The sequence below is a fragment of the Sprattus sprattus genome (genome assembly GCF_963457725.1).
Source record: "Sprattus sprattus genome assembly, chromosome: 4".
NCBI classification, from domain to species: Eukaryota; Metazoa; Chordata; class Actinopteri; order Clupeiformes; family Clupeidae; genus Sprattus; species Sprattus sprattus.
In genome coordinates, this window is record NC_137923.1 from 13,994,985 (window position 1) to 14,017,987 (window position 23,003).

The 23,003-nt window shown below is 42.0% G+C and overlaps 1 protein-coding gene across 3 annotated transcripts in view; it reads left to right on the top strand.

The window, feature by feature from the left end:
• The window catches only part of fat1a (FAT atypical cadherin 1a), a 75,948-nt gene extending 67,590 nt beyond the window's left edge, over positions 1-8,358 (top strand). The window contains exons 23-30 of one of the 3 annotated variants that reach the window (XM_080837680.1): positions 41-509; positions 1,173-1,326; positions 2,077-2,187; positions 2,394-3,034; positions 3,159-3,296; positions 4,670-4,729; positions 5,210-5,245; positions 6,363-8,358. In XM_080837680.1, the coding sequence (XP_080693806.1) occupies positions 41-509; positions 1,173-1,326; positions 2,077-2,187; positions 2,394-3,034; positions 3,159-3,296; positions 4,670-4,729; positions 5,210-5,245; positions 6,363-7,090 (2,337 nt within the window). In that variant the 3' untranslated portion in view covers positions 7,091-8,358. The remainder of the gene's footprint in view (positions 1-40; positions 510-1,172; positions 1,327-2,076; positions 2,188-2,393; positions 3,035-3,158; positions 3,297-4,669; positions 4,730-5,209; positions 5,246-6,362) is intronic. The other 2 variants (XM_080837681.1, XM_080837682.1) reach the window with 2 other exon arrangements.
• The last annotated feature ends 14,645 nt before the right edge of the window (positions 8,359-23,003 follow it).

A 23,003-nucleotide genomic window follows, 5' to 3' on the forward strand; every position in this document is an offset into this window, starting at 1 on the left:
TTAAACTCATCCTCAATGTCCCTCTCACACTCTCCCTCAGATTGTGAACGGCCGTCTGCAGTATAAGTTCGACTGTGGCAGCGGGCCAGGCCTGGTTTCTGTGCACAGCACCCAGGTTAACGATGGCGAATGGCACAGCGTCACGCTCGAAGTTGACGGCAACTACGCCAAGCTGGTACTGGACCACGTACACGCCGCCTCCGGAACGGCCCCGGGCACACTACGCACCCTCAACCTGGACACCAGCATGTACTTCGGTGGCCATGTGCGCCAGCTGAGCACCAGACTCGGCCGGAGCGTGCCCACGGTCAACGGGCTCAGGGGTTGCATGGAGGCGCTGGAGTTGAATGGACAGGAGCTCCCGCTGCGCGCCAACGGCAGGGCCCCTCACGCCGTGCTGGAGGAGCTGGTGGACGCAGCGCCTGGGTGCAGCTTGGCAGCACTGGCTGACGGATGCTCCAGCAACCCCTGCACCAATGGAGGAACCTGCTCCTCTCTACCCAATGGAGGTAAGTGTGAAGGTTGCTGATGAAATAAAACTTAAAGCCAATGTTGTCACATGCACCACTGTTGGACATTAGTGTAGTGTCAAACTAAAAACCAAAACCTGAGTATGTAATGAGATGTCACTATGACACTGATGTGGTCATCTAATAGTTTATTTTAAGTGTGTAGACATCAGGAATGAATGTTATGGGTGTGTCAGAAGTTCAGACCCCCCCCCCCCCCCCCCCCGTCGAACAGAGCACTACCTTGTTACAGAAAATACTTTTGGGAGAACTTTGTATGTAGTCTTTACTTTCCACTGCCAGAGCGTAAATCATGGCTGCCCCCATCACCCCCATCAAGTGCATTAAATCTGCACAGTTCATGTCTTAATAAAATAGTGTCGATATTCCAAATCAAATCTCATGGTTTTTGTAGATTCAGTGTCAATAGTGCTTGGAAACCTTTGCCTTGAGTGCTACGTGCAGGGTGAGCAATACAGTATAGCAGCATTTGTTTTGATATGGAAGTCCCATAATCCACCATATATCTCAGTGTTCCATCTTAAGCAATAACATGCCTCCTCCTGCATTACAGTTGCATTAAGCCTCCAGCTTGTTTGTTTTAATAAAGTGCTGATGTTTTCTCAGCACTGACTGCTGCTAATGTCTGCCCCTTCTACACAGGCTTCTTCTGCAAGTGCAGTGCAGCCTTCATGGGCACCAACTGTGAGATTGGCATTAGCCCTTGTGCCTCCAACCCCTGCCTGTATGGGGGAACCTGCATCCCGCGAGGAGACGACTACTACTGCCAGTGCCGCGGACAGTATTCTGGCCAGCGGTACGTTGAGACCATTACCGACCCGGAGAGTAAATGAGTGTGACTCATATCCCTGCCACTTACAATCTAACCCAGTGCTTCATAATGTCCGAGGAAGCTGTTGTATGTCATAAACGGCTGCCGATTTTAATGACGACCTTTATGCCAAGAACATTTCCTCTCCCACCAGTAAGGCTAAATATATATAAATGTTTAGAGAAAGGTCAAGCCAAGGTATTTTATATCATTATGTTTTATGTCATTATTTCTCTATACTGAATGTGCATACCACACTATAATTGAGTTAAGTCTAACGTACTGTATATTTTCGCTTTGGGATGAAGATGAGTGTACAGATACGAAACATTTCCCCCATCATAGGCTTCTCACGAGTTAGCAACACTGTAGCGTGCAGGCTAATACAGCAAAATCCTCTTGCATGAGTCATGAGCTTTACTGATACTGAATTTAATCTATGGCATTTGTCTTTCATATCCATACTGTGTGTCTAAACAAATATAACACTCCATCAACACTGCCCAGGATTTAAATGGGTTAACGCCTCTGTGGTCAGGACTATATCGACCGGTGGAGGAAGTGAGGCCATGTGAATCAATAAACCACCAGGTCCAAATGCAAATATGCCAGTAATGCTGATTTAATGAAAACCGGATTCAGAAAGTGGCATTGCAAGTCTCTGTGGAGCCACCCCTGTTATTCATTGTTTCGAAAGTTTGTTCAAAGATCTGCAATGTTCTCTTGTTCACCTAGGTGCCAGTTGGGCCCGTACTGCACTGACAATCCTTGCAAAAACAGCGGCAAATGCATAGACAGTCTGGATGGACCTGTTTGTGAATGCGAACCTGGATTCCAGGGTGACAGGTAGGATTGGCCGCTGGGGTCCCATCTGATAGTACCAGTTAAAAACAGCATTCGCGTATAAGACATTTGCAAACCTGGAGAGACAATACTGACACTACATTAAAATTTAACAATACTTAGCTATTCCTTTTCTGTGGACACTTTCAGACGTAGAAGGTTAATTCAGTATTGACTCTCTGAGGTCTCTCTTCTTACCTTCCTCACAGATGCCTGAGTGATATGGACGAGTGTGTGACAAACCCCTGTGCCAACGGGGGGCAGTGCCAAAACACCTATGGGTCTTACAACTGCAACTGCTCCCGCGGCTTTGGTGGCCGTCTGTGTGAGGAGCTTGTGGAAGTTCGCAACGAGTTCATTTCCACCTCGTGGAACATTGGCTTGGAGGAGGTGGTGGGCATTGTGGTGTTTGTAGCAAGCATCTTCCTCCTGGTGCTGCTGTTTGTGGTGGTGAGGAAACGTGCGTGCCGCCGCAAGTCCAAATCGGGAAACGGCGACGACAACAAGCGTTCCGGGAGCTCGGCGCCACACACTTTCCGGCCGTACTTTGACACGAAGCTAAACAAGAACATTTATTCAGACATTCCCCCTCAGGTCCCTGTACGCCCCATTTCATACACTCCCAGCATCCCCAGCGACTCACGCAACAACCTGGATCGCAACTCTTTCGAGGGCTCTGCCATCCCCGAGCACCCAGAGTTCAGCACCTTCAACCCCGACACAGTCCATGGACACCGCAAGACTGTGGCCGTGTGCAGTGTAGCGCCCAACCTGCCCCCACCCCCACCCTCCAACTCCGTCTCTGACAGTGACTCCATTCAGAAGCCCAGCTGGGACTATGAATACGATGGTAAGATAACCCCTTAAAAAGGAATTCAATTGTACCACTATTCACCGTTTTTGCCTTTTCTCTTCTGAAATATAACTGACAGCTGCTGTGAGGTTCACCTCTGTCTTTGTATGTGTTTCCACAGCTAAAGTGGTAGATCTGGACCCTTGCTTGACTAAGAAATCCATGGAGGACAGTGCTTGCCATCCTTACAACACAAGGGGGAGCATGTCAGAGGTCCAATCACTTAGCTCCTTCCAGTCAGAATCCTGTGATGACAATGGTATGTGTCATATTTCTCTATTTTCCCTGTCCATCAGATAGTTCAATCTTTTTTGAGAACAGTACTAATGTGTGATTGAGTTTTGGCCTTGGTGACCTGTGAACATTACTAACCCTTTCTCTCTTTGCGTGTGACTGGATTGGATGAATTGGGTCATTCATGTGGCTCTGGGTTATGTGTTGTTCTCTCTCTCTTGCTGCTGCTGCTGCCGCGGGGACTTCAGTCCCCATATGGATAAAATCTGTCCACAGACCCAGAGTAGGGTTTTAACTAGGGGCCAGCTTTGTAAGTGTTCAGTCACATCAGTATAGAAGGAAGTGATCAAAGGGACCTTGTGAGATTCTCCAGGCATAAAAAATGGCAGCCTTACCCACTGCTGTGTTTCAGTCTCCACTGCGCTAAATCCGCAGAGCTCGCTAAGCTTTGTTCCGATTACAAGCATCTGAGCAAATATAGACTAAAGACCAGCCCAGCTGACAGTAGAGTCACTTTCTTTTTTAATACTCACACCAAAAATGAATACTCTTTTTTCCCCCAATCCTTTTTCCTTTTGCTCTTTTCTTGACGATTATCAAGGCCCAAACAGATGGTTGAAGAAAACGGCGCGGAACCTTAAACCAGGGTATAAAGTACAAATGATGGTCTTCCATAATCTCTTCATTTCACCACCTGAATATTGTCTGCAGCCATGTGCCCATACTGTCGGTGGATGTGACGATGACATGCGAGGAGTGTCCTCTCCATCAGATCACCCCGACCTTCATCTGTACTTAACCCAAATAACCCAAACCCCTCAGAAATCCTGCTGATTTATCCTTGCCTCAAACGTGTCCTTCCAAATTTTGTGATTGAAACCTACTCCTCCAACAATCAAACACCCTCTTCAGTCTTCCTCACTAAGGCTGGAAAAGCATTTCTTACCCTTGAGAATGTCACTGATCCTTCCTCCCATACTGTTAACGGTACCCTCGGCATCCTGGCACTGTTGTTTGTTCCTGTTTGTTATCTTGGCACAAAGGCCCCAAACGTCCCCTCACCATGTTCCTCTCCACAGTCCTGTGTTGTGACCTCTCATGAATGCCCAGATGTGTTGATGTAGTAGGTGGTCTTGTGCATCAGTCAGTCAGTGCAGAACCCTTCATGCTCCCCTGAACGTCCCTAACAAAATCTCCAACTCGGCTACTTTTTTGAATAAAAAAGTGCTGTTGGGAAATGTCTCTTGTATGATGATGTTTCTCTGCTGGTCTTCCAGGCCATTTTCCAGGTTTTAGTTGGTTTGGTGTCATCTTCCCCTTCCTGAGACATTTGCACTAATGCTAGATCTCTCTTATCTGTCCACCCTACCCCCCTTTCATCCCCTCACCTCTCACAAGCCTCCATAGTGACTGTAATCCACCTTGTCAACTCTGCTGTTGACTCGGTGGTGCGAGAAGGTACTCTTTTTCATTACCTCAACCCGTAGCCGTCCGTTTTGTCCGTCTTACATGTTTAGTTTTCATTTCGTCCTCTAGTGTTGGGCCAAACGACAGACCAGTCAGAAATGCCATTTCCTTACACTGCGGCTCAGCTCGCTAAGTGCTCTTTTGAGCAGTTAGTTGAATGTGATTTGAGCTTCATTATGGTAATTTGGTCTAACTCGAATGAGGAGATAACAGTGCATTAGACTTCCGAATCATATTGTATAGAAAAAGTAAATCAGGTGATTTACTCCAGTCCTGTTTATCAGACAAGCTGTTTCCACCAAGTACTCCCTATTTAAAAAATGGCATATCTGGTGTCTGTAATGGATCTCTACTGGTGAGGTTCTAGGTTTTACTATTTGCTGTGGTTGCTCTGCCTCCCTCCTGTACTAATGTTATTTTCTCAACTTTGACATGTCTTTCTCTCCTCTCTCCTTTACCTTTGCCTTGAAGACTCATTCTCAGTTCATGAGCTCAAGACCCCGAGAGGTGATTTTTATCAACTGTTTGCTTGAAGCCCTGTGTTCTCCCCCACTTGTGTTATTAAACAAGCAAATCGATCTTGTCTTGCATGATGACAGTGCTGTGGCAGACTGCTACTGAATATTCACACACTGAAATGTGAATATTCACTCAAAATGTAGACCAAGATTGTCCTGGTCATTAAACGAAAGATTGACTCATTGCATGCTAATCCTTTAGTTGTTCAGTTCAGTTTTGCTGTCAGTGATCAACTCTGACTCATCAAATTGATACCAAAGCTTCCCCTGTTTAATACAAACATACACAAACACACACACACATACACACTAGGGCTGTGTATTTGCCAAAATGTGGCAGTATAGCACGTATCATGATACAGGGGTTACAATTCGATATATTGTGATATTGTAAAGCGAAGCGAAATATTATTATTTTCAGTAATCGGTGGTAACGTTACTGGTCAGCTAGGTTTGTTAATACTAACGTTAGTGGAGTGCCCTTAAGCTACTACCTCTCTCAGTTACTTTAGAGTCGAAGAATGAGTGAAGATAGATTACGACTCTGCCATCTAACAGCCCAGGCTTTAAACACAACACAAATGAACCACGGATCTTTGCATGAAAAGTACTTATTAAAAATGGATACAGTGTTTTTGAGAATCGATAAAGTATCACAAAACATAATATTGCGATACTCAAGTGTATATAGATATTTCTATACAACATTAACACACACAATATGAACATTTGACCTCTGTAGTTTTACATTTCCATGGTTAGTTTTCTATGGATTGATGACGATATGTTTCATGACTAATTGCAATAACAGCCAGTTCTTACAGAATGTTTTGTTTTTGTGTGATGTTTGTTGTGATTTGTGTTTAAACCTTGTGTTGTGTATTGTGTATAAAATGTGCCCTCAGCTTAAGTGTGTGTGTGTGCTTTTACCAGTGCATGTGTTGGGTGTTTATCTTCCCTTTAACATTTGTCGATGTGAAACAGAGTGATGTGTTGTGACAGTGGTTAACCTTATCTAACAGAGTTTGACCTTAACCATACTTTGATGTTTGTGTGAGAATAAAAGTTTGAAGGTGATAAAGAACTCTCTCCTTCATGTTACCTAGGCTACCACTGGGACACATCTGATTGGATGCCGAGCGTCCAGCTCCCCGGGATCCAGGAGTTCCCGCAGTACGAGGTGGTGGAGTCACCATTAGCGACAACCGGGGCAGGGCTCTACAGCGACCCCTCCGCCATGGACACTGACTACTACCCTGGTGGCTATGACATTGAGAGCGACTTCCCTCCCCCGCCAGATGACTTCCCCGCCCATGACGACCTCCCCCCGCCCCCTCCCCTCCCACTGCTGCCAGCGCCCGACTACGGTGAGCCCTACGACACGCTCCAGACACCCGGTGCCCCGAGGAGCCCACGCTCCTCCCCGCGGGTGCGCCAGCGCCCCCCCCTGCCCCAGCTCTACAGCCTGAGCCAGTACCTGCCCCAGCACCACTACCCCTTGGACCACCCCGACTCCCCCGGAAGCCCCTTCAGCAACACCCTGACTTCCAACACCACCCCCACCAACACCACCACTGCGGCAGGAGGGACGGGCGGGAGCGGTGGCAGGGGCGACAGCGGCGGCTACCGGGGGGGCTTCCCCAATGGCTACGAGCCACCGGCACTGGACAACATGTCGCTGTCGCTCTACACGTCCACGGCGTCCTGCTCGGACATGTCGGCGTGCTGCGAGGAGTCCGAGGCCATGCTGAGCGACTACGAGAGCGGAGACGACGCCGCGTTCGAGTGCCTCACGCTGCCCTCGCTGGACTCCCAGCAGCACACTGAAGTCTGACACTGGATCCCAAACAAACACCACGACAAAAAAAGAAAGACAAAAAAAAAAAAAAAACCATGCAAACACACATCCATAGCCGTGTCTCATACCGCCTACTGTACGAAATACAGTGCACACATCTGTAGTCTGTTCTTTTACCCATAAATCTGCGTGCCAGCTAACTCCGGCCAACTGGAAATTCAAAACAAAAATGGCGGACCAAACTCAGCTGGCGGCCGTGTTTTGGCGTTTTCTCGCTTAGATTGTTTTAGGCGGTATGAGACACGGCCCTAGTCAACAAAAGAAGAAGTGCCTGAACCCTTGACCAGAGAAGAAAAAAAATAATACAAATAAAGTCATGAATAAATACAGTGATGATGCCACCTACAGTGAACTCACCCTCTGCACACCATCACAGTGTTCACATGCACACAAACATGAGTATACACATCGGATCTTATCGCAACAACTGAGGTGGTTGTAGAGACTCTTTCGGCGCGGCGAGGAATTCTTTTCTGTAGCGAGGAGAGACAGTTGCCCTGAACTCTGAAAGCTGTCTCTTGTGAACTCTCCTCTGTCTGCTGTACTGGGAAAGCACATTTGAGTTGGCTGTGCCATTCACTTTAAGTAACAGACATCATGCAGAAGAAGAGGATCCATGCTGAGATGAATAACTGAAGAAGACAGAATAATAAAGATATACACCACCATGACAATAATGAGATACATTTCAAAAGGTACACCTGTATTCGTAAAGGTACAAACCATGCAAAAAAAATAATATGAATTCTCGTTCATTTCTAATGTAAATTTAAATGTACAGTTTTGATTTCAAGGTTTACTAGGTTTTGTAGATATTTTATGCTTTTTATTTCCAAAAAAAGAGAAGACAAGCCCTAAATGTTGTCATTATCAGCCTTACTGTATCTGTATTTCACAAAAAGAAAAAAGTTGTTTAAAGATGGAAAGAGAGCTAGAGATGTAAACGTTCATGTCAAGTTTTTTTCCCTGTTCATTTCAAAAGAAAACTTAAAAAAGGGGGTCAGCGGGTGGGCGACTGCATATTCTTGTGTTCTTTTTTTATGAACTGTTTATTTGTTTTGTTTGTAAATTGCGACTTTGAAACCTCTTTTATTTTTCCACCACAAAATGGGACCCAATATATTTATAGTTGGAGGAGATTCATGGACACGTGTCTGTTTTTCAGGTGTCTGTGCGTGTGTGTGAGCGACTCTACGGTCTTGTTACGGTTTTTATTGAATACTGCCACTAGCTCACGCTTTCATACTGGCAATAAATTATTCAAAAAAATAATAAACTGTTGTCCCATTGTACATTTGTTTCATACGTATTCATATTTATCTTCTTGATGCTGTCTTTGGGTTTAAGGTTAAGAGTGTATTCATGAACATTTTAATAATTTACATTTTGTCGTGGATGTTGCTATTTGTTAGCATTATCATTTTCAATAATTTAATGCACTTATCTAAATACATGGATTCACCAGAAGGGGGCACCAATTCTGTTGAATCATCTCTCAACGGTAGTGAGGAGGCCCTTGTTTCTACAGGAAGCTGGAAAAGTCCTAAATAATGAGACATACATGTCTGTTACAGCCCTTCAAAGCCTCCAACAGTGAGACATTTGAAGAGTAAATTATTTAGAAAGTGATTACACCTTGATTACACCACTTACACTTGTTTTTTAGACTCAATAATTTGTCAAGATATACAGTACTGCTTTAGGCTGTTCTCAAATGAGAAGTTAGGAGTATTAAACAAAGAGCAGAATTAAGATTTTGTGTGGAGTTCAGTTAAGATCAATAATACCTGATTCAAACACTTTCAATTGAGTATAGCCTTGTGAAGTATTCCTAATTCTGCAAAGACTGCATCAATTAACATCTGTCGATCAGTTTCAACTGTCCTAGTCTGTACAGGAAACAATAAAAAACAATGTATGTAGAACTACAACTATATGTAATGGGATTCCCTACTGAAGGTTAATTGTAGCCTAAAGTTAGTCCTGTTTGTCCAGGTAATTAGGTTAATAAATACAAATAAACTTGGAAGTTTAAAAATCAATGAAAATGGTTTCAGGCGCACTACAACAAAGTAATCAAAAGTTGATGAGGCATAGTGAAAATGGCAAATGGACCATAAAAGAGGTTATTGACATACACAATTGATATATTTTCCCCCAAATTTAAGGACTGGCAATACTATTTCCAGAGAGGACAGTAAGACATTTCATTAGTGCGATGAATATGAAATGGCTAGATGCATTTATTTGACATTTTAATGGGAAGTAGTGAGGAAAAAACATTACATTAAAGCATGATTATCATACCAGTCATGATTAAATGTCATTAGGAATTAATTGGCTTGCATTTGAAAAAATAAGTATTGTGAAGTGGTAGACTGAAACACACCAGTAGACATTAGATACACAGTATAGTAATTATGACAGATCATCGAGTTTACATGTCATTTTGCGTAATTGCTAAATTTGTGCAATAATGTACATACAGTTCTTATCATGTTAGTGCTGTAGACTTTGAGACTCACTAGTACTAAGACCCCCATGATTCTGTGTGGAATCCATCCTCTTCCTTGCCCGCATTATCTTTATTCTCAAAAAAGCGAATCTGCACATCAGGGGACATGACTGTTCCAGACACGTACTCATAAATGTCACAGTTTTCAAACTCATCAGATGGCTTCTTTTCGAGGTTGACAGCCCACTGCCACTGGCCGCTCAGGTAGTCATCATTGCCATCGGACTGGCTGGCATAGAAAGCAAGCCAAGAGTAGTACATATCGTCCTTCCAGGTGTTAAAGGATTTACGGATGTAGAGCCTTGCACTGGCATACCCATCACTGGTGAAGAGCTGGAGGCTGGCATCCATGGAACCTATTCTGACAGGAATCCTCCTCTTGGCGTCATCAAGCTCGGGGCCCCTCCAGATCTGCATGTTGGTGACCTCCTCTCGCAGAAGGCGCAGCTGGAGGCCAGGTTGAAGTTTGATGGTGGTCTCCGCCCTTCCCCTAAGCCTGCCGTTAACCTTGACCTCGAACAGGGGGCTGTTGCTTTCCCCATTCTTGTAGAGGCCTACGTTGGTGTGCATTTGTTGTATGCTGCTGGGCAAACCGTTCCAGCTCACAAGTGCATTACCCTCTTTCGTGGCTTTCACTTCCATGGAAACCCAAAGTGTTTTACACAGGGCCGGCGAGTTTGGACATGACCACATCTGAACTGAGACGCCGTATCTGCCATTCACATCATACCCAGCCAAGGTGAGGAACTTTGCCAAGCCTGGTTCGTTGAACATGCTGTCAGCAACAACCAGACTCTGGTTGAAAGTCGGATAGAGCTCTCCCACAGATGAATTCCTGATGCCAAAGGGGTTTCGGAGCACTGCAATCTGGCGGAGGAGAGCGGCAGAGATGAGAGTTGGAGGATAAGGACTACGTTGATAGCTGCTCTCCTGTGCGAAATAGACCTGATCGATCCTAACAGGATCATACCAGAAATCTACCCTAATGATGATCCTGTCTCGGTTCCTTGTGGGGTAGTTGTAGGAGTTGTAGAAATCCTGGGTGACGTATGAAGGAAGCCGGCCTGCCGAGCCCTTGAGTAGATTGCCCACCGCGAAGTACGCTGTTGTAGGCGTTAGATCGGGCAGGAAGTGGTTATCGTTAGCGTAAGGGGTGAAGGGGTAGCTAGTGATGGGGTCAAAGACCTTGGGTTGGAACTGAACTACGTCGCTGCGGTCAATGCTGACGATCGAGGAGAGCCAGTGAAGCAGCATCAGGCCGTGCTGGGGGAAGCACTTGCCATAGTCCAGGGCCCTCAGCTCCGATATGCTGCTGACGGTTGGGATGTCTGCAGACAAGGCTAAAGAGAGCCAGACAAGAAAACAGCCAAGGGAACTCTTCCATTCCATGATAACCTTTCAAGAAAATAGGGAAGGCATGATGGCTTATGTAGAAAATCTTACGTAATGACACAGCCCATATAGGTAAAGTCATGACTTGGGTAAATAAAGGAAAATTACTCTTTCTGTTTGTCTAAAAAGGCTTAGCCCATTTCAAGGCCGTTTTGAAAAGAAACTGTGCCTAAGGCTATAGATAACTGCATGTCGTAACAGTACACACACCTGCACAAGCACAGGATGTTGAGAGTTAATGAATGATTACTAAAAGACCACATTACAGATTATAATTACAAAACTTAAAAATATATGTTATATTAACAGTGGCTACAATTTAATTTGCTATAATAGTTGTATAAAGAAAAATCTAGGACATTAATCCTCACTAAGTTATATTTTAACATTCTCTTGCAAGTATCAATCCACATACATGATTTAATTTCAAAATGGTAATATTCATACATTTACAAACACTTTGGTCACTTAGGACCAGCACTAAAGTTAAATTGTTAGTAGATGAGTAGATGATGAAAAACTACGAATTAATCATTATAATTAAAAACATAAATCTCCTCACCCTCTGCAGTACTCCAGTCCACAGGAATAAATGACAAAGTCTGACCTTATTTTAAGAATATTTATATAAATCACTGTAACTGAATACACCCACACCTCTGTTTGCTGTTGATTCTTTTGATACAGTTTATCACCTTATCTTATCCTAAGAATTTCAAAGTCTCACAGAATGTGATTTTTGTATAATAGTTGACAATCTTGTTTTTCTCCACAGACTTCCTGGTGAGCCTCAATGGGCATCTCAGAGGTCATTTAAGGGCTAGTGTGTTAGTATTGTTTTGTTGGAAATGGCACCTTTTTGACTCTTATCCCCATATGATTTGTAGTTTGAACAGCTTGCTGAACTGTTCTTTCCCCACAAAGGTCCACCCTTAAACCACCTGGACTTCTTAAAGAATAATTATTGAATGTTCTTGGGGAAATTTCTTTACTGGGTGTGAAAATGGTCTCACTGAGAACACATTAGACACAATGTATACAATGTTAAATACACATATTGCATAGTTCATAATATGCTCTCACTGAATCACTGATATGCCTAGAACAGCCATTCAATACAAGTCAATACATCTTCATGAACATAAAGTTTAAAATTAACTTAAAACATTAGATTTAGCAAAGCCCCCAAGTAATATGCCTTCCATATAAATGTATGTATAAGTGAATGCATATCATGTATAAATGTCTGTCATAATTTTAATGGACTGGATGGAAATATTTGCTTTGCTTAACACATACTTTGTGTTTTGATCTAATTTCCTAACATAACATAGATGAAAAAAACATCCCCATTCTGTTGCTTGTGTTACATTCCTGCCTCTCAATATCTGTGTCTATTTATAGCACCTGAAAATATGTGCTGATATTCTTTCAAAACTTAAAAAGAATTTCAACAATGAATAGCTCTTACAGGTGATTGATAACATTCAAGTCACATTTAAGATGATAACAATGGCACTTTGTTTTCATACATATAGCTGGAATTTACCCTGCATATCACAAATAGTGTTAATGTGTCACTGGGTCAAACATTCAATGCCCTGAAAATAATTAATCATAAATAATACACTAGATACTTTATAACAGGTCCTTGATTTCATGTCGCTGCAAAGGTTTGTGGCACCTGAAAGTTTGCACAGTTTGCGAAGATACAAAGATTTTTTTATTTTTGTATTGACAACAAATGAAGTAGTTAGCATATAATAGCACTGTAGCTGGCAATGTGTTGATATAGTGCCAGTTTGGGCTTTGTGCTTACATTTTTGTGAAACACTGTGAGTATCTTCTCAACATGCATGTGTAGGCACCCACTTTTATAAAAGGGAGTGTCCGTATTGACTGGTTTTGACCCTGAATGTACCTTTAACATGAGAATTAAAAGTGGATGTATAAAATTGAAAATATTCATTTAAATGTAAATTCAGCTCTATATAATTATATGGTGTATGGGTCTCAAACATTTGATACAAAACAGCCATTTTAATCAGAAGATGAGCAACTATCCTCTGCATGGAGTTCAACTCTAGTGTTCACATGCAATTGAGATGATTTACTCTGTATTTTATTTAACTGTATCACAGATATGCCAATCCAGCAGGTATTCTTGAAAATATTCTACCAGATGTATTTCTAAGTTCCCTATCTCATTCCTAGGGATTGATACGATTTCCTTGTCTACTGTAGATTAGTGAGATGAGGGCAAACATGTTTAGATATTTTGTTTTCCAAAGTGACTGATTGATTGTACAAAGTGTGTGTGTGTTCATTAAGCAGCGGCTGGATGTATTGGGCATTTCAATGCAAATACATGGCATCGCTATCCAGAGGTACATACAGTAAGAGAGAGGAGAAAAGAAAAGAGAAATGAAAAGGCCGGGTAGGGATTTCTACAAAGGAAGCCTCATTGCCTTGCAGCTCAGGAGAGTAGCTAGATCAGCAGAATAATGAGACAGTGAGGGGACAAAGTAAGGACACTGGAGGCCTGGAGCCCAGACATCATATTTAGACACGGGCAAAATGGCCGTCTCTGTGATTAAGCTCAGAGTTATGAAAGTTGCCTCACAGAACACCAAAGGTATCTGGACATACCTGAGAGGTTTTTAACTCTCTCTTCCACATTTAGTGCATGTGATTTATAAATGATAGCTATAAACCTTTAACCTATTGGGCACTGCAATGAGTTGAATGTATACATTTACTTTAGCAGACGCTTTTGTCCAAAGCGCAAACAAGGGAGAGAACAATCAAGCTATAAGAGCAATAAAACCTGGTGTAAATAGATAAAGCATATAAATAAATAGCATCAAAATGAACCCATGTAATACCAAGCATTAGCTTAGTATGTGCCCCAATAAACAAACCCATACCTATTCACAAATTAACACACACTTATTTCTTACCTGTAATAGCAGGCCTGTGAAATCTGAAATTTTGCAGAAGAATGTTCATGCTTGCAAACAAACATCATCATCATGACTTGGTTGTTTTGATCATGGTTATTTTAATGAGTAAATAGTGCATTGCCGTGTTTCATCTTGAAACTCTTTGGAAAACCTAATTATGTGACATACATAACACCTTAGTGATGTAGAAATCATGGTGCATTCTCATGCATTCTCCATGGACTCATGGATTATTTCTGGGTCATGTTGTATGCGGCCATGTTGATCCTAAACTCACTAATGGAGAGCCAAGGCCAACCATTTGTATTTAGTTTTTTTCTGAGGAGAAAACTGAATCTGAATACTTCCTCCTCATTAGACTGTACCCCCCTCATTTATAGTTCCACCACTTTTGTGTGGTTTGAACAGTGTATGGCAGTGAACGGTAGTGTGTCTAGGGACACCTTATTTTTTGTGGTACGTGAGCATGTCATTGGTTAATGTGCACTAAATATTCTGATAACATTCAGGTTGATAGAAAAATGTCCGTCTTCAAATGGTTTGATAATTTGCAGAAAAGAGACCTGCGTCACGAAAGAATAGGTCATCTAATGACCTTTTGATTTTTTGAAAAAGATAATAAAAACGTCATCAGTTTTGTATGAACAGACGTTAATATAATCTAAAAGGTTTTAGTTCAGTGTAAAGGAAATCACCAAATTTCGAAAGGGTAAATTGCTTCAGTGAAAGAAAGATTTTATCTTGATAAAAATATGTTTTAAGAGCACAGGTCCAGTTTGTGTAGATTAAATAGCGTTATGAACACAGACTTGTAAATATAGCATAACATACTGTAAATGTAGATCATGTAGAACTGAAGAAGTGGTTCTGTGGAGCTTTGACCTGTGGTATAGCATGTCAATCACAAATCCCATCATTCCATTGCAAATTCTATTCTGTTCATGACTATTGCGATGATAGCCTACCTGGATCCCCAGACTTAAAATAATCAAGATAAGCTACCAGTGAATAATTGTCTGCAAGTCTTTAAGTTTGCGGAAAAACCACTATATACTCAAACTGTAATGAAATGGCTTCAGCTAAAGGCTCAGATCTCAGGAAACAACCAAGGAGAGCAGATTATGCCTTTATTGGCTCAGCTGTTATTCTGTAGCAATATTTTCTTCATAGTGTTTCTTGTAAGATTTATGTCTAGATGGCTGGACTGGAAATTCATTCTTGAAGCTCTGCAGGTCATTTTACAGGCTTGCTCACTGTTAGACATGTATGTGACGTATTAGACATGTATATATCTTGGCATATTACTGTGTATATATATAGAGGAAGAAAAAAAAAAAAAAAATTGTGATTTTTGTTTTAGGCAATCCAGGGTCCAGGGCTGCAGAAGGTCTTACTCTGGCCCTACAAATGGAAGATATATGTACTGTACATCTGTGTGTAGTGGCCATAGTGTGTTGCTACACGGGAAAACCTTGTTTGGAAGGAATGTATCTTGAATCTGGACAAGGACCTTTGACACCGTTTGAATTCAACCAAATGCTTTTTATTTTTTGAGAAACATGTAGTAAGATCTTACAGTACAAATTCAACTTCATACAGCCCCAGAGGTCACAGGAAAAACAGCAGTGTATGATTTTACAGAGATTGGACTTGAAAATGGGAATAAAATGAATGTATTAAATGAGAAGTGACATGCCTGGTACATCTCAAGTAAATTATTAAATTATACAAACTTTTAATAATTATAGTCATAATTAGAATGTAATAAAAAAAGAAAAACAAATGATCACTTTTTCAGACCTACTACTTCATTATGTACTACGTTATAGGCCAACATCAACATCAATGATCACATTGGAATATCTGTAATGATGTTTTAAAACTCATGCCATTTCAGCACAAATGCCCCTGTTGTACTGGCCAGTTTGGTAACCATCTCACATATTCCAGGCCCATGTACGAGCCACCTCCTCATATTCACTTAGAAAAAATCGTGCCTGGATTCCTGGAGCGATGGCTGTTCCAGACACATACTCATAAGTATCATACCTGAACAGACTGAGAAGCTTATGCTTGGTAAAATGACTAACCCACTGCCACTGGCGACTCAAATAGTTTTCATTGCTTTCCTCTGGACTGGAATAGAAACCAACCCAAGAGTAATAAAAGTCATCCTTCCAGGTGGTAAAGGTCTTTTTGATGTAGATTCGAGCTCCGGCATATCCTTTGCGCGTGAAGATCAGCAGACTGGCGCTGGCGTTCCCCACCTGAACAGGGATCTGCCGGTTGCCGTCATTGAACTCAGGCCCTTGCCAGATGGTGGTGTCGCTGACGTCCTGTTTGATCAAATGGACCTGAAGGCCGTGGTTCAAGGGCACCGTGGTCTCTAGGTTTCCCGATGCCTGGCCGTCGATCCTCTGTTCCACCAGAGGGCCGCTGCGGTCGCTTGTCTGAAACAGCGCCACGGTCGTGTGCACCTTCAGGACGCTGCTGGGCAGCCCGTGCCAGCTGATTACAGCATGGCCATCTTGGCTGGTCTTGATGGCCAGCTCTTGCTTGCTGGTGTCGCACAAGGATCTCCTGCCGTCGGCTAGCCGCAGTGTTGGGCAAGACCACGTTTGCACAGTGATATTGTATCTGCTCTCGAGGTCGTAGCCCGATAATGCCAGAAACAAAGGGAGACCCAGTTGACCAAACATGTTCTCAGCAAGAGTCAGACTGAAGCCAAGGTGGGGGAAGATCTCCTTCAAGAATGTGCTCTGGCAGTCCAGTGGGTTGGTCAGAGTTGTGATCTGGCGAAGGAGCTGAGCACCCACTTTGAAGGTTGCGGTGATATTGATATTGATATTGATATTGTTGGTGGTCACATTTGGAGCGTTGCATTCAGATTTCTCAGTGACGTACACCTGGTCTACTCTGACTGGCGTGTACCACTTATCTATCACAATGATGAGCCTGTCTAAATTTCGTCCTTCGTAGTTTTTGGCATTGTAAAAGTCCTGGGTGACGTAAAAAGGCAAGTAACTGACTGAACCATCTTCAAAGTCACCAATTGAGTAGTAAGCTCTTTGTCCTGTTGGAATTATGTGCGGAAGGTTACCTGAATTCTCTGCTTGCTGAAATGGGTAGTCAGTGACCGGGTCATAACTTCTGTCCTTGAACCGAATGATGCCGTTTGGGTCCATATCTATTAGGGAGGTGAACCAGTAGAGAAGCAGGAGGCCATGTTGGGGAAAGGATTTGCCAAAATCACTCTCTTCCAGCTCATTTAAGGAGTTGATGGTCTGAATCTCAAGGGTGAAGATCAGTGGTAGCAGGAACAGAAGACAACAAAGTGATCTTTTCCAATCCATGGAGATCCTTTAAAAAAGAAATTTCAGAGTCAGACAAGCAAAAGCTGTGAAAGAAAAAAAAAATGATGGAGTTACCACAGGCTCAGTACATTAGCCAAATTATTATTGGTCAGCTTCAATTTCATATACAAATCTTGATATTTATGTGAGGAGTAATTAATGAATATCCGAGTGACCTTCATTATTTGTCTGAGCAGAACTGTGGATTTACCCATGTGAAGCCAAGAGAACAAGCCGCCTGTCTTGTCATCTTTAAATCCAACAGTTATGTTTTATCGCTCAGATGCCTGTCGGTTTTAACTATGTTCATACAGCATTGGCGATATACGTTGTGTAGGACTTTATAGAACATTTTGGCAGGCTTATCTTATGTAAAGGAGAATATCAGGTAATTGATGTGGCTATGCTCAGCACAAACTATTGAGGATTATGGCTATGTAGACCAGAAAGTTTTACAACTGCTGCAAGTGGATTGGTGTAAAGCAACAAAGTAGAAATACAAATAAATTGTCAGTTAAGGAATTTGTTTGGAAGTAAATTCTCTCTCTAGCACAATCTAGCATCAATATATTAACATTTTAACTGAATACTCAGTTATGAAATCATGTGGTAGCCTAGCTAACACACACATACTGCTCAGCTATCAATAGCTAGATGCCTTTTTTATCCAAACATGATAGAACTGTCCTTTCAAATAAATCAATAAACTTATACAATAACAATAAACATGTCCAGTTATGTATTGTAATTTGCAGTAATATTGATAATATCATTTAAAATGTTTACTAAGTCTTGTACTTAAAATTCAGTTTAATACAGTCAATACATCTTTATAACAACAAGTCTTAAATCTAATAAATAAATTACCTTCAATAACCCTGAAAGTTGTCTATCGACAAGACTGTTTTAAAATCGCTTCTACATTCTAGCACAATAGTCTCTGGTATTCCATGACCAAGACCACATTCTTTAATATTTCACTGATAGACGCCAAAGCCATTCAATTTCAGTTGATTCAGTTTCAAATGATTTCAGTCTTGACATATTTAGCGATCTATTGATGCACCAAATAACTCCATATGCACCATGGCAGTAGTTAAACTCATCGTAGTCATTGTTATATGCCACTTGACAAGTTTAACTGTTGTTCAGTAACCTCTTGGCCAAATTGCTAACATTCTGAAAACACAGAGATATTTTAGGAAATTATCACTCTGCATTGATCAAACTAAATAATTTACGTGTCAACATTTAGAGACAAAAAGTCTTACCTGTGCCTTGGAAACACCCTGTGTCTTTCGGTTGATAACAAATAAATGTGACTGAACCTTTAGTTTAGGACATTTTTATGGAGGGGCATTCGTATTTTTCAGGTTTGGCACATTCAGTGGTGTGTTATCTCAATGTGATAAGGAATGGATTCGATCTTGCAAAACAGCACAAACATGAAAATCGCAAATACAAGTGGCAGTTCTGAGCCCACTGCCTTTCAGTATTTCTGATAAAGGGTTCCTTGTATAATATTTGATCAGGTTTGTCAGGTCAGTTTCATGATATGTTTAAAAACACATGTATCAATATCTGTTTCACAAGCTATTTTTGTCCTTGACATCACTTTAACAAAAGTCCTAGTTGTAAGCTCACCTGGAAAACATGGCCTCAAAAACAGAGTAACCTCAAAATGGAGCCCCAACAGGAATTTTTCAAGTGTTGAGGCAATAGCCTTTCATTTTGTATGAAGTATGGAATGATTTAATGCTCAGTAAGATAACAACCTCACTATCCCTTAACATGTATGAGAACAGTGTCTGGTCTCTTTGACAATATTTCGTGAAGCTACAGCAAATCCAGAGATGGTAGACATGGTGACATAGCGAGGGTCCTTCAGCTGTGTCCCATTGGCACCTTATTGTATCAGCTTTAGCCATTTCATAAGTACATTTCATTCTACTGATTACCTGTAATGGAATGTATATTCATCTGAAGCACTGTCTGCATAGAAACACAAAAAAAAGCCAAGATATGACTGAAGCTGGAAATATACAGGCCACAGGTGTACAGGGGACAAGTCAACAGGGAACGGGTACTCTTTCTAGAAAAGGACACAACATCAAAGCCCAGCACAGCAGCAGGTCTATGGCATCTTAAGTGAAATGTCAAAATAAATGTCAAACTCAGTAGGTAAAGAGTAAAGCTCTCTATTGACTTCCATGTCTCCCCAAAAGACATTTGACTCCAGTATCTACCCTTATGTCAGGCGGAATCACATCTAACAACTTCAGAGGCTTGAGAGAATTTCTGGTGAGGAATGTGACTGAATTCCTCACTTTCCATATTGGTAAAGGGAGCATTTTCAAGAACTAAAAGAGACATTTCCAGTTTTAAAATAGCATATGCAAGTTGTAGTACCACATTTGTAGACCTTCGGATGATTTTGTTTTGATTTTGTGATTTTGTGAGTAAAAGGAAAGCTGAAGATAATGTTACATATATGCAGTTATGGAAAACAAGAAACACATAAACACATGTCTAACACCATCATTAAAACCAGACATCCAAGATATGACCTATGTGGTTTTGCGTTCCGGGCCGTAACACCCCGCAAATATGTATGAAGGGCTTTCACAGCACGACACTACCAGTCACTGTTTATTGCCAAAAGACACCAGTTAACCAGTTAACATCATTTTATCAGTACCAACTGGGCTGTTGATGGTGTTTGCAAGGTTTGAGCATGCCTTCAAGGTCAAGGTTTGGATCAAAACCCCTTATTGCTGTTTTTTTTTTTTTTTTTTTTTTAAGGCCAGTCAGTGAAGTCCAGAAAACCATCCAGAAAACTCATAGAAGCCCTAATTAGAAGTTTTACAATGAAGGTCACTTTTATGCACATTCATCTTTTTTTGAAGGGCAGCCATTTCCAAATGCCAGTGTACAGGGGAAAGAAAACAAGAAAACGTACCTAATCTCTGAAACCACCTGTGTCACTCATAAACCTCTCTGACTGAAACTGAGGTGACACGCCTGTTTTCATCACAGTGAATAGGGGAGCTTACCTTTAGGCAAACACCTGTGACACCACATAGCATGTTTGTGTAAGACATTTATTCAGCTTATCGCATTGGAGTATTGACTAGCCAGGTGCATATCCACAAAGACTTTCAGGCATGCGGAGAAGCTCAGTAAGGCAGTAAAGCACAGTCGAGTAAACACTGTCCCTTGATAAGGCCAGGCAGCCAGGTGCTCCACTTATGTAATCAATAAGTAATTCAATATTTATCCTTCTACCCAGGTAGGATTGTAAAGGAATTTGTAAAACCTGCTTAACCGTGATCCACCCTGTCAGATGGAATAATTGGACCAGCCACCTGAAGCGAATTAAATGCATATACAGTATATATATATGTATGTTTGTGTGTGTGCGTTTGTGTGTGTGTATGTGTATGTTAAGTGAGAGAGAGAGACAGAGAGAGATAGAGAGAGAGAGTGTGTGTGTGTGAGTGTGTTGTGTACTTTCTGTGCATTTTTGTTTTGCACAGCTCTCCCTGAGGGCTTCATTTCACGGTTCAGTTCTTTGCCCCATAACTTTCAGACATGCTCAACCTCGCCAAGTGCACCGGTTGGACCCCAAATCACTCCATTTATCAACCTTGCCAAAAGAAAAATAAGGGAGAAACACACTTTTGCAAACACTACTTTTTCAGACACTGAAAGTTTAATATTGTCCAGAATAGACACAAACACACACACACTCTCACACACACACACACACACACACACACACACACACACACACACACACACACACACACACACACACACACACACAGAAACGCATCTGCAAAAACCCATGTACAATTTCACACAATTCAGTTTCAGACAAAACTTAAAACACACCTTTTCATACATACATGCATCCACACATATACATATGCTCTCTCTCTGTTTGTCCATCGCATACTGACACACACACACACACACACACACATACACATAAAATCAGACAGCTGGCACAGTAAGGGAAAACAGAAATGTCCTGCCAGCTTTTGCTAAGGACAGATCATGGGCCATTTGTTTGCCTTGTGGTATGACTGTGTGAAAAGTGGAGAGCACTGCATGGAAAGATGAGCACTTACATCCCTTTGGAACACTTGGATTGAACTGGAAATAGTTTTTAAGGCGTAACGGTTTGTGGTTGACATGATGGTCTGTTGCTGTCTCTCATCTGCATAGCTCCAAGCTGTGCAAGACACAGATGTATGAAATGTATGAATGCTGCGCACAGCAATCCCGAGGACTGGGTTCTAATCTCATGCTTCACGGGTCTGATTAACATTCTAAATGGCATCAGGGCGGAAACCATTAAACAAACTTCTACTGATAATCGAGCAAAAGGTTCCCATGAATATTAAATGATACCTTTAGAGATATGTTAGGTTTGGTATAATTTAATAGATTTCCTATGGATTTGCGTCCTGATGTGTGAATATTGCTTGGTAACGGGATCATCAATGTAACCGTCGAATGTGTCTGTGTTGTACCTTACAGTTACCAGGAGATGGCGACATAGTCCTTCAGATAAGAAGAAGAACAAAGCAACGTGGCAATTGGTAGTTCACAAAAAAATGAAATGGGTGGGTTAATTGACCTCTACACATCAGAAGTTCTTAATATTTTCTTCTGGAGGTGGTGGTGTCAGTTCAACACTGTGATTTACACGAATTTCAGAATTACACTCTCCTGTGGAACTTCTTAATATACTGCATACTGGTGTTCTAATTTATGGGAATAACTCTCTCTCATTAAGGTCTCGTGACACACTGCTTGCCTTATACCTTTACCACAGTCCACATCTGTCTATCTGTCTGTTGTCTATTAGTATGTTTAAGTTGTTTCAGTAGAGCACTATATGACTTGAACAAGCAATCTCCGAACTCCCCTCCTCCTAAGATGCATGAGCCAGCCAAAGCTGGAATGCACCAGCAGTCCAGAGATCCTGATCGACTGTAAAATAATTGGATTTATATCGTTGCACTGCCAGGCTTTTCAAAATGAAGCAGTTGCCTAAAAATAGCTTTTGTCCATTGGCACTGAATGGTCCAGGGTGTCTTGTAAGGCTCAGTCCGCTAGAGTTGGAGTGGACGGGCGGCTGGTGTGATTATGTAAGAGGACTGAGGACTCAGCGCCTGTCAGTCCGGTGGCGCTCAGGGTATCTCACTCCCTCAGACCGCCCAGCAGGTTCCCGGTGTCCTGCTAAGTGCTAACCTTAATAAAGCCGGCACACACATACACACATCCACACACACACACACACACAAACACACACCACACACACACACACACACACACACAAACACACACCAGACACACATACTCACGCACACACACACACTCACACGCACACGCACACACACACACACACACACACACACACACACACACACACACACACACAAACACACACACACACACAAACACCACACATGCACATATACCTTATCTCACTATCTTTACAAAAAAAAAAACACACACACACACACAGAGCGAGAGAGAGAGCAAGAGAAAGAGAGAGAGAAATAGTCTTTTCTATCATTGCTGTAACAAACACACACTGTCTTTCTCTCGTTTGCAACTGCCCAATTCAGCACACACACAAACCCACACTTTAT